Source organism: Girardinichthys multiradiatus, chromosome X (genome assembly GCF_021462225.1).
Source record: "Girardinichthys multiradiatus isolate DD_20200921_A chromosome X, DD_fGirMul_XY1, whole genome shotgun sequence".
Taxonomy (NCBI): Eukaryota; Metazoa; Chordata; class Actinopteri; order Cyprinodontiformes; family Goodeidae; genus Girardinichthys; species Girardinichthys multiradiatus.
The window spans coordinates 16,788,069-16,800,973 of record NC_061817.1 but is presented as its reverse complement, the minus strand read 5'-3'; the positions used below and the strand labels follow the sequence as shown (position 1 = coordinate 16,800,973).

The window sequence follows — 12,905 nt, the reverse complement described above, 5'->3', positions numbered from 1 at the left end:
ACTAATTACAAAACTAGGCCAAATGGATAACAGGGCTGGCAGTACGGGCCAAATGAGAGGCCTGTGTTAGCAGGGCATGACACCCTATAGGTTGAAACAAGCTTTTGGTGCAAGACAAAGTTCTTGTATATAACAAGAGTAATAAAATCCCCTGTAGAAGGTTTACATATAACTATACTATAACGTCCAGCAAAATACTCCTTGGTGGGTCAATGATGTAATGCAAGCTGGTCAATGACAGGTTTCATTGGAGAGAAACAAAGAAACCCAGCTGGCTACAGGAGGACCTTGATAGGAAAGGTAACACATTTAGACACAGGATGTTCCTTTAGAAAGTTGTCTTTGCTCTGTTGTTAAAGCCAGCAGTCAAAATAAAAAAAAATATTTGGATGACTATTTGGCAATCGTCCCTTTTGTGGAGTTTCTCTTCGGTGACGACAATCTCCATAGCATGTGGTTGACCACAGGTCTAGGTTTCAACACAGACTGTAACATCTGTATCTTCAACATGTTGGGCAGTTGCATTGAATCACTTGGCCTCATGCAAACCTGCATGGGAAGCAACATCAAACTCCATTAAGAGCTGGTAATGCTGTCTAATGTGTCAGATGTTCCTAAAACTGTCAGACCACTCTATTGCTCTATCTTATTGCCTACTGACTTCAGCCAACCCTATCCTATTCGCTCCTTTTGCAGTTGGTTTTAAGTGTAGTCCAGTGTTCTGGTGTATGCTTCCACATCTCATCACTTGCTGTTTCAAGCGCACCCTCTCTTCCTCTTTCGTTGGTGGTTTGACTGAGCTTGACTGGTGATGTGATACGTGGGCTTGTGTAGAGTGTGACCAATCAGTTGCCAGTGCCTCTTGAGAACAGTCCTTTCCCCAGGCATGTGGTTTTTATGTTGCCAGCTGCCTGTTTTATGTTGATCACTGTTGGTGATTTTATGGACATATCTATCAAGAACATCTGTTAAATAATGTTTGCAGTCTCTTCACGGCTGTAACTGTTGATCTCTGTTGAAGTTAGTGTTGAAAATGCAAAATCTTATTCACAGTCAGAAATCCCTGAAGTTCTGGATGTCCATCAGCTATGCTACGTTTCTCTGATAGCTACAGTGTGGGTTAGTGAAAGTATCAACATTCTCCAGAGCTTCTCCTTCCAGGTTTATGTGTCCAGCATTGCCTGTGTAGTTTCTAAGGATCTGGGTCTTTCTTCTGTTGATATTAAGACCTACTTGTGGTCTGGCTGGAAAACAACTGAAAACAACCTGGCCATATGTGAAAAATAATTTCCCCCTTGTAAAAACAGGATTTATCTGTAATAAACCACATTTTTTGGAAACCTGAGTTTAATTACCTTAACCACACCCAGCCTTGATTACTAACAGACTTATATAGTCCAGAGATCGAATAGGACCTTCTAACATGAAATAGGCTAAAAAAAATCTCAAAAAGCAACACATTATTATACCAATCTAAAAATTATTTAGAACAGATGAGAAAGTCACTGACTTATATCTGGAAAGAGGGACAACGTGATTTTTAAGGCTTTGGGACTTCATTGAGCCAGAGTGAGAATCATTATCAACAAATGGCGGAAACGTGGAGCAGTGAGAAACCTTCCCTGGAGTCATCAGCCTACCAAATATACCTCAAGTGTGCATCAAGAGCTCATCCAAAAGGACCCAGAACAACATCCTCCACTGAGGTCAGAGTTCATGACTGAACAATAAGAAAGAGACTAGGCAAAAATAAAATCAATGGGAGAGACCAAAACCACTGCTGAAGAATAGTGAACTCACAGGTCCTTCTCACATTTGTGAAAAAAAACATCTTTTTTTCTATTCCTCAAAGACCTTTGGGAAAATATTCTGTGGACTAATGAGACTAAAGTGCAGCAGTAGGTGGTTTTGCACTGTGACATCAGATGCAAAGCTAACACAACATGTCATGAAGTAGCATTATACTGACAAAATGATGGTGGTAGTTTGATGATCTGTGGTTGCTTTGCTGCTTCACGATTGCTCTCCCTAGCAGAAACACCTGAAGGAGAACATACAGCCATCAGTTTGTGAACTTAAGCTGAAGCTCCTTTGGGTTATTATCCTAGGCACCCTGGCAAGCCCATGTCTGAGATATCACAGATGCTCGATCGGAGTTGCGGCCTCCAAGGAAGGCACCATCAGGTTTAGGGAGGAATCACTTTTACATGGAAGGCCAAGTTGGTCTGGATAGCTTTTCCCTCTTAATGAATAAAATTCAAATTTTTACTTTTCAGTGCATCTATTTTCGAGGTTTTAGAGAACCAAACAGTTTTGACAGAGTTTGCTGATCTCTGGACACCCAGAACAATCCTGTATCTCCCTCTTTGTAACAACATGGTTATCAACAGGCAACCATGCTGTTTCCAAAGCTACATAACAGGCAAATTTAAATGGACTGCAAACCTAACAAATTGACAAAGGAAAACTGATACCTGCTTTACCTGACTTTAGGGATGAGAGAAAATAGGAGAAAAGGGAAACAAAACAAATCCCAGAAAACAATGTTGTCATTTTCACATTTTGTATTTAATTTATGAAAAGAGAACAATCAGAATCCCATGTCATTAGATAAAGTGCACTTCATCAAAGCTGTGTCATAATCTGTGAGACTCACTGTGAGTCTTCTGATTTGACCAATTAGGTTACATCAAATCCTTCTCAGTAATGTGCATGATGAGTCACACGTTACAGGCACAATAGAGCAGACTGTGACAAATAATGCACAATTAATAATGCACATTAATTACACAGAGACATAGCTGTGTCCATTAAGGACTGTAAGCAACACTTTGGCTGACACATATCACAAAGCATCGCAACTGTATAATATAAAACTGTATTTAAACTGCCCAAAAAACAAACATATAAATATTCTACTCTACAAAGATGTTGTCTAAGAAGTTAAAAAGGTACAGTTTGACGTACTGTCATTCTGGCAGTGTTAATGTTACATTCAGGGTATTATAGTGTGCTGTTTAGACAAAAAAACATTATTAGCATTTTTTTATGGGACTCCTGTTCTTTTAGCAAGCTTTAAAGTTAAAAATGATTCAATACTAATTATTTAACAGTTAATAATAGTTATTTATATACAGGGGAATATTGGTTGTTAAATCTTAATGAAAAAATGTATATCTCTCTAAAACATAGTGTTTGCTACGCTAGTTACACAAGAACAGTTTTTATGCTGAGTTAAAAGTCATTTTTCACTTTAATAATTGATCAATTAACAACCCTAATTTTACATTTACGGTAACGTTGCTCTTTTGCAGAGCGAGATGAATGAATTGGTACCCCTGTCCTGTCAATACATTAAACACAATATTGGTTTTAGGCTAGTCGGATTAACACAAACTGCAAAATGCAGTGTTTATGCTAAGCTAAAAGGCATTACATACGCCTTCCTTTGTATAAAAATGGTATAAACTAACTTATGTACTTCTTTATGTGTCTTTATGTGTCCTAACCCCTAACCAATGGTTTGCCCTTTTTCATTTACTTGTCTAAAAATGCAAGTCATTTTTATTTTATTCATAGAAATCAGACTAATGGCTAAGCTGTTCAGCAGGGTTTAAAGGTTTTTAGTTTCATGACCACACCAACATTGAAATGCTACAATTTACTCATTTAACTCTCCCAATACATGTTTTATTGTGGAAGACTATTATTTCATTTTATGGAAATTCTATCATGTATTTTCAATTGGTCTCAACAAATTAGTTTAGCACAAATACAATTGATCTTAAAACAATTACTGTCATGTTTACCATGCTAATTTGTTTGCATCTTAATCTAAAACTGTAGACTTAAAACTATATTGTTTGTTTTACATTCTTTTAATCAATATAAATTCAGCATGTTTTCAGTGCAAAAGTAGCAAGTTCATCTCCAAAGCACAGAATCCACAAGACAGAAGTGCTTTTGAAGCAGCTTTCTAAATGTGAGCACAATGCTGTTCAAAGATTCGTAAGTTGCTTTACACATAAGAGATACAAGAGGCAAAAATACTCCAGTAAAATCCTCTAGTTTTCTAAAATTATCCTGATTTAACATGAAAAATCACAGTGAGAGAGCCTGTGACTGAGACAGTTGGCAGTGTTTGCAGGACAGGAGCCAGAACGAAGGACCCATGGCTAGAAGGGTGGAGAAATTGGACTAGATGTGAGAGTAACACAATCCATTTTCTCACTACTCACAATAACTATACATAAATGCCTATTAACTGAAATGTTAAGCATCAAGAACATACAGCAAACTATACTGAACGTTATAAATAACTACTAAACCATAATAAATATGATATTCAGAAAATGCGTAACAATATTTAACCTATTCTATGTTAAACGAGTTATCAGCTATGTTCATTAAAACGGGTCATTCCTTGCCAACTCACACAACTGTTGCTCAAGTTATTCACAGTACAAAGTCTATTTCTAGTATTTCTTTAGGGTTTTCTTTTTTTTTTGCACCAACATTTCTACAATTCCAAGAAGCCATAAATCATCATAAATAATAAATAGCCAATTTTCTCATTTTTCTGTTTTGTTATAGTAAAGCAGACGGCTATAAACCTAAGATTAGAGCTTCATAACTGTTACTTATATTTAAAACTGTGTGTACATGTTGCTGAAGCCTGAAAGAAGATTAGAAATTCTTACTGCAAGAATAGATACATTGAGAAGATTCTTTACATGATCTTAAAGGAACAGGTGAATTGCCTAGTGAATGAGCCAGTGTGTGGGATGTGGTAATCTGCTCTGTACAGTTACTGCTGTCACCCTCAGTGAGAAGGTTCCCTTTCATTTGGTTCAAAGCATTACTTCACAGGACTGTGGCCCATTCAAGCCTAGAACAAGTGGAAAGTTAGCCATATGCTACTTTGTCAACATAATTTTGTTTTCTCACGATACATTTCTTTTACTTGTGCCACTCATTTGTTCCAGTTTCTCCTCAGCAGCCAACCTTTGGTTTAGCCGACAGAGCTGCCGAAGGAAGCCGTCGTTGGGTCCGATCTCTCTTTTCTGTCGCACCATGGCCAGAGCGGTGTGGACGTCCATGTTTTGGTGAAGCATTAGGTAAGCAATGACCAAGGTAGGTGAGCGGCTGTAGCCTTCCCTGCAATGGACGTACACTTTCCCTAGAATGGGAGAAAAAAATGCAAACATGTTAGTTTGATAAAAAGCACTGCAGTTGTGGCCCACTCCACCTCAGAGCGAAAACAAAGGTTTTACCACAACGTTGCAAATTTGTACTATTTCTAGTTAAGTGATTTTAGTTTCAAAAAATATTTTTTATAGATTTTTATTATATTCTTACACAGTTTCAGTTAGTTTCCACCAGCTCTGGTTCTCGTGATAAAAGCTTTACCAGCTGTTGACTAAGGGTTACCAACAGTCCCTTAAATATTGCCCAGTATTTGACACACATTAGTTTGTGTGTTTGATAAGGAATTCTCTTTGTTTTACAGTTTTAAGAGTCAGTGTAAATTGCTTTAGAAGTGATACATTTAAACCCAGTTTGTACGAGAATGCCACTCTCTCCGATGTTGCTTTCTAAATTTTACATAAATTCAGAGAATGAATTAACCAGTCTAGCTGCCACAGTATTTGTGAACATTGCAGCCGGCACCGTTGATGGAGTTGGTCATCATTTTGCTGGCTTTGACTGCACAACAACCTCAGGACTGATACACACATACTGTCATGCACATGTGGATCACTTCTTCTGCACATGTGGATCGTGCATCACTTCTTCTGCACATGTGTATCACTTCTTCTGCACATGTAGATCACTTCTTCTGCACATGTGTATCACTTCTTCTGCACATGTGGATCACTTCTTCTGCACATGTAGATCACTTCTTCTGCACATGTAGATCACTTCTTCTGCACGTGTATCACTTCTTTTGCACATGTGTATCACTTCTTCTGCACATGTGTATCACTTCTTCTGCACATGTAGATCACTTCTTCTGCACATGTAGATCACTTCTTCTGCACATGTAGATCACTTCTTCTGCACATGTGTATCACTTCTTCTGCACATGTGTATCACTTCTTCTGCACATGTGGATCACTTCTTCTGCACATGTGGATCACTTCTTCTGCACATGTGGATCACTTTGGGGCTTTGGACTTTTCACACTGGAGTCTGATGCTGGTTACAGGCACCTATAAAAGGTTTTCTGGCTAAGTCTATAAACAGTGTCCTTTTTTTTCCTTTTTTCCTTTCTAGTATTACACACATTGATATGTAAACATTTTGATTTGATTTTCACTCACCACAGAATGAGTCATTAAATCTTTTAAGGTTTGTAAGCCTTACACCAAGACAAATCTAGCCCCAAAATAAAACCAAACGAGCATATTCATTTAAACATCCCATGATTCAGTAAAACAAACTGACCTTTTCCATTTTTATATGCCAGGGCTTTCTTTATAAAGTCTGCTGCCTCTTCGAAGTAGACACTGATGTCAAAGTGGTCAGTATCGCTGGCTGGTATGCCGTGATACATGATTCCTGAGCCGGCATATAAGTCTGCATTGGTGTTGACGTGCATGTAGGAGTTTCCCTCTGCTGCGTTCAGGATGTGAGTGATGCCCAGACGCTTGAGGCGCAGGACATTTGTCGCCACAAATCTGAAATAAAAGAAGTTTGCGAGGAACATTCTTTAATTACTAATGTTTTTACACTCAGTCTGTTTAAACTAAATGGAAACTATCCCTGGATTTATGATGAAATTTGAAATTTCTCTCTGCACAGTCACTCTTCACTTACAAGAAAATATATTATTATATAAAAAACAACAGAGGGCATTAAGTGTGACTAACACAATACTTTTGTAACCTGCTTTTTCTGCCAGCATGTGTGGGTGAACACCCTCGTCTATGAAAAATGAAAGAAAAAAACTCCATGGCAGGCATGCACACATTTCCATTGTTACAGTGACTGGCAAAGTTTTCACCCCCTTTGGAGTTTTTCATGTTTTGTTGCATCACAACCAGGAATTAAAAAGGGTTGTTTACGAGTTTGTGCCGTTTCATTTACAGAACATGCCCACCCCTCTGAAGATGTATTATTTTTTTTTATATTGTGAGGTAAACAACAAAATTACAGAAGACATCACTGTACATAGCTGATTAACCCCCCACCCCTAAAGTCAGTACTTTGTAGAGCCACCTTTTGCAGCAGTTACAGCTGCAAGTGACTTTGGGTAAGTCTCTATGAGCCACATCTTGGCACTGAGATTGTTGCCCATTCCTCAAGTCTAAACTGCTTCAGCTCCTTCATGTTGGATGGTTTTCACTTCTGAAGTGCAATCTTCATGTCTAGTCGGTGGATTGTGGTCAGGACTTTAACTAGACCATTTCAACACATTTATATGTTTCCTCCTAAACCAGTCAAGCGTCACTTTAGCTGGATGCTTCAGGTCATTGTCCTGCTATAAAGTGAGCCTCTGTCCCAGTCTCAGATCACAGGCAGACTGACACAGGTTTTGCTCATGAATTTCTCTGTATTTAGCAACATCCACCTTTCCCTTGACTCGGACCAGTTTCTGATTACCTGCTGCTGAAAAACGTCCCCACAGGATGATGCTGCCGCCACTATGTTTCACTGTGGGGATGGTGTTCTCGGGGAGATGGGAAGTGTTGGGTTTGACATAGCGTTTTCCTTGGTGTTCAATTTTACTTTTATTTGATCAGAGCACCTTCCTCCATATGTTCAGGGAGTCGCCCACATGCCTTTTGGCAAAATCAGAAAATGCCTTATTACAGGTCCTTCTCAAAAAATTAGCAGATTGTGATAAAGTTAATTATTTTCCATAATGTCATGATGAAAATGTAACATTCATATATTTTAGATTCATTGCACACTAACTGAAATATTTCAGGTCTTTTATTGTCTTAATACGGAGGATTTTGGCATACAGTTCATGAAAACCCAAAATTCCTATCTCACAAAAATAGCATATCATTAAAGGATCTCTAACGAGCTATGAACCTAATCATCTGAATCAACGAGTTAACTCTAAACACCTGCAAAAGATTCCTGAGGCCTTTAAAACTCCCAGCCTGGTTCATCACTCAAACCCCAATCATGGGTAAGACTGTCGACCTGACTGCTGTCCAGAAGGCCACTATTGACACCCTCAAGCAAGAGGGTAAGACACAGAAAGACATTTCTGAACGAATAGGCTGTTCCCAGAGTGCTGTATCAAGGCACCTCAGTGGGAAGTCTGTGGGAAGGAAAAAGTGTGGCAGAAAACGCTGCACAACGAGAAGAGGTGACCAGACCCTGAGGAGATTGTGGAGAAGGGCCGATTACAGACCTTGGGGACCTGCGGAAGCAGTGGACTGAGTCTGGAGTAGAAACATCCAGAGCCACCGTGCACAGGCGTGTGCAGGAAATGAGCTACAGGTGCCGCATTCCCCAGGTCAAGCCACTTTTGAACCAGAAACAGTGGCAGAAGTGCCTGACCTGGGCTACAGAGAAGCAGCACTGGACTGTTGCTCAGTGGTCCAAAGTACGTTTTTCAGATGAAAGCAAATTCTGCATGTCATTCGGAAATCAAGGTGCCAGAGTCTGGAGGAAGACTGGGGAGAAGGAAATGCCAAAATGCCAGAAGTCCAGTGTCAAGTACCCACAGTCAGTGATGGTCTGGTGTGCCGTGTCAGCTGCTGGTGTTGGTCCACTGTGTTTTATCAAGGGCAGGGTCAATGCAGCTAGCTATCAGGAGATTTTGGAGCACTTCATGCTTCCATCTGCTGAAAAGCTTTACGGAGATGAAGATTTCATTTTTCAGCACGACCTGGCACCTGCTCACAGTGCCAAAACCACTGGTAAATGGTTTACTGACCATGGTATCACTGTGCTCAATTGGCCTGCCAACTCTCCTGACCTGAACCCCATAGAGAATCTGTGGGATATTGTGAAGAGAACGTTGAGAGACTCAAGACCCAACACTCTGGATGAGCTAAAGGCCGCTATCGAAGCATCCTGGGCCTCCATAAGACCTCAGCAGTGCCACAGGCTGATTGCCTCCATGCCACGCCGCATTGAAGCAGTCATTTCTGTAAAAGGATTCCCGACCAAGTATTGAGTGCATAACTGTACATGATTATTTGAAGGTTGACGTTTTTTGTATTAAAAACACTTTTCTTTTATTGGTCGGATGAAATATGCTAATTTTGTGAGACAGGAATTTTGGGTTTTCATGAGCTGTATGCCAAAATCATCCGTATTAAGACAATAAAAGACCTGAAATATTTCAGTTAGTGTGCAATGAATCTAAAATATATGAATATTACATTTTCATCATTACATTATAGAAAATAATGAACTTTATCACAATATGCTAATATTTTGAGAAGGACCTGTATTTTTAACACTAAGTAATGGCTGTATGTACAAATACAGATCTCAGTCTTTTTCATGGTAGTATTTTGTTTGCCTTTTGGACAATGTAAGGCTCATTGTTTCCTCCTCTAACTTTTCCTTGTAGCATTTTTTGCTGGAACAAGATGAGCTACTGTAAACTGTGAACCATTTCTGCTCCTTGCTTCACACGCCCATGCTCTGAAATCAAAAGACCTAAAAATAGCGAGGAGAGCCTGATGCAGACATCGAATGCAACACAGTGGAACAAAAAGATCAAAACATCCAAAAGACAGCCAAGCGTGGGCGCATGTTCTGTTCACCCAGCTCCAAACACCTTTATGTAAGCATCCTAGATTTGGCCAAATATTTATTTCATATTACAAAAATAACTGTTTTTGTTCTGTTTTCTTTAATTCGTTTGAAATGTATAGTGTCCCTCCAGAAGTATTCTGCCATGACTTAGTGCACTAAGAAAATGGTTTGTCTTTAATGCTTTTAACTCAGCTGTAAAAACTAAAAAGTATTTTGTCTTATTCTAGTGTTCTATATTAGGCGCCACCCACTGTGTACTTTAGGTTTTAAAGGAGCTGTGGTGGTATACGCTATACGCAGATACCGCATTTAACCTTGTTGACACAAATACTCTCTGCCTTTTTCCCAAAATAAAACTGTTCCTTTTCTGTGAGGTTGCTAATATTTATTGCAGAAAGAATGAGTATGTTTGAACAAATCTGTTATTGCATTCACGCTCCAGAACATCACATTAAAAACGCAAACTATAATGATTTCATTTTATGTCATAGACCAACACAACACTAATGCTCTTCCGGTGTGAGGTGGTCGGCCATGTCTTGGTAGGTCTGCAGTTGTGTCATACCCCATTCATTTTTAGATGATGGATTGAACAACATGAATATAGTTCGGTTATCTAATTCCACTTTAAGCTTCTCCACAACTTCACCCTTGGTGTTCCTGGGGGGGAAAGCTTTTCTTTAGCAGGACCAGGGCAGCTAGTCAGAGTTGATGGAAAGATGGATGGAGCTTAATACAAGGCAATCCTGTAGAAAAAACGTTTAGAGACTGCCAAAAAAAAAACTTTATACTGAGGTGGAAATTTGCCTTCAAGCAGGACAACAACCCTAAACATACAGCCAGAGCTACGATGAAAAGGCTTAAGTCAAAGTGTATTCGTGTGTTAGAATGGTCCAGTCAAAGTCCAGACCTAACCGACACACATTTTAGCAAATCTCTCCATCCAGTCTGACTGAAGAAACCAGAAATATTCAGTCTGTAAGTGTGCAAAGCTGGTAGAGATGTGACCCAAACGACACACAGCTGGACTGGCAGTAAAAGTGGTTCTACAAAGTACTTACTGTGTAGGACTGATAAACTTTTCAAAGGTAATTCATAAATAAAAAATGAAAAAAAAAAAAGAATAGCTTATTTTTCACTGTCGGGGTCTGGGTTTTGTGTGTGTATGTGTGCTTGTAACATTGCTTCAGTTCTCAGATGGTGCTGGAGATTTCAGGTGTGCTGGGTGACAGGTGCGAGTGATCTGCTGATTGCATGGAGGAGTACTTAAGCAGGAGGCTGCCAGCACTTCTGTGCCAGAGTGTTTGCCTTCAGTGGTAACAAGTTCAGCCACTACTAATCTTTGCTTTGTTTTTTGCTCCAAGTTAACTTTGTGAGTTCTCCTTTGCAGGTTGCCAACCTGAGTTTTTGGTTTACCTTGCCAATCACTGACGTTTCTGGACGATCAAGATTACCTACTCCTGCACCTTTTAACTGCCTTTTGAACTCACCTAAGTTCACTCAAACAGCACCAGAGAAAACATCTGAACTACTCCTGCTTCGCAAACCTGGACCCCAAATCCCTCTACCCGTGGCGGTTAGACTGCACCTACTTAGTAAGTCATTTCCCAGATTTCAATAGTTATTTTTCATTAGCTCAGCATTATCATAGTTCTTTGTTTCACCAGTCTTCTCCTTTCTCTCCCCATACAGCTGATGATCAACCCGTTCGCATTCCTGATTACTTTGCTGACAATAAAACACTTTTACACTTGTTCAATTCTTCTGAGTGTTCTTCTGTATGTGGGTCTATTTCGAAAGCGATGACATTCACAGGTATTCACCACTGTGTCTTGCTCTGTCACATAACATCCCAATAAAGTGTTATTTCCATTCCTGCCACAGGATTCAGTAACTACAGACACTGAAATATGGAGCATGGCTCAGTGAATGTTTAACTCGTCCAGAGGACAGGTGAGGCTTAGGATCCATCTTATCTGTGCTCCATTTGGTTTGGAGAAAACATTCCCTAACCTCCTCAGAATGGCACAGTCCATCATGTCTTCACTGCACCCCTTTATTTTCGTTTCACAAACAAGGGAAGCAGCATAAATAGCATGTTTAAGGGTTGCAGTTCTAGAAAGATGTAGAGTTTCCATGTTGATTGCGGGATACTCCTCAGTTAACTCCACAAATAATTTGATTATACTATTACTATGTTATTATATATAATTGCAACAAGTCATTCCCCACACATGTTTTACATTATCAGAATTGCGTTAACTCATCTATGCAGAATTGAAAGGTGACAATAAAGAGCAATTAGAAGAATAAACTATAATAAAGCGAACTAATTAAATTAGATCTAGCAACGGTCTGAATAATGACAAGAAATCTGTGGAAATGGTTCAACGTGCATGACCTGAATATGAATGCTGCAGGTAGCTTATGATACCTAATGATGCATAAATGGTATAAAATCTGTCTGATCGGAGCAGGGACTCACGCGTTGCCAATGTAGATCCGTGGATAAACCTCGTGGAAGTGTTTAGTGGGCCAGCTGTACAAGCCGCTGTCGTCCGTCAGCAGTTCGTTGAGTTGCTGCAGAGAAACCTCGAAGCTGGACATGTCAAAGCGGTCAGGAACCGGTGCCTTCACATTCCGCTTGGGTTTATTCTTCATGTCCGAAGAGGAGTGCAGCAGGACTTCCAACAGGCGCATAATGTGGACCGTGAGGCGGCGGACAGGTGTCGGTTTACCAGACTAACGGCAACGATCAGCTGTCGGTCAGCTGAGCTTTTCCACAACAGGCTGGAGGCTCTGCGAAAGCGAGCTGCAGCTGAGTGACGACAGCTCCGGGGGGGCAAGGCTTCTGTCGGCCCCTTGGTCCCAAATGATAGATAGATAGATAGATAGATAGATAGATAGATAGATAGATAGATAGATAGATAGATAGATAGATAGATAGATAGATAGATAGATAGATAGATAGATAGATAGATAGATAGATAGATAGATAGATAGATAGATAGATAGATAGATAGATAGATAGATAGATAGATAGATAGATAGATTTGTATTTGCATTTATTTAGTTATTTATTTTGTCCATGCAATTTTTATCATTTAATATCAATCAAATTAAAGCATTACAGGAATTAATGCTGCGAACAAAAATATTGTAATTTCCCAACT

General features: G+C 39.6%; 1 protein-coding gene across 1 annotated transcript; it reads right to left on the bottom strand.

The window, feature by feature from the left end:
* Positions 1-4,060: 4,060 nt before the first annotated feature.
* On the bottom strand, positions 4,061-12,585 carry LOC124862846 (dual specificity protein phosphatase 3-like). Its single transcript, XM_047357016.1, has 3 exons — positions 12,218-12,585; positions 6,448-6,680; positions 4,061-5,179 (listed from the first exon to the last, which is right to left on the bottom strand). The coding sequence occupies exons 1-3, from the start codon at positions 12,430-12,432 to the stop codon at positions 4,944-4,946; spliced, it is 684 nt and encodes a 227-aa protein (XP_047212972.1). The 5' UTR covers positions 12,433-12,585; the 3' UTR covers positions 4,061-4,943.
* Positions 12,586-12,905: the final 320 nt, after the last annotated feature.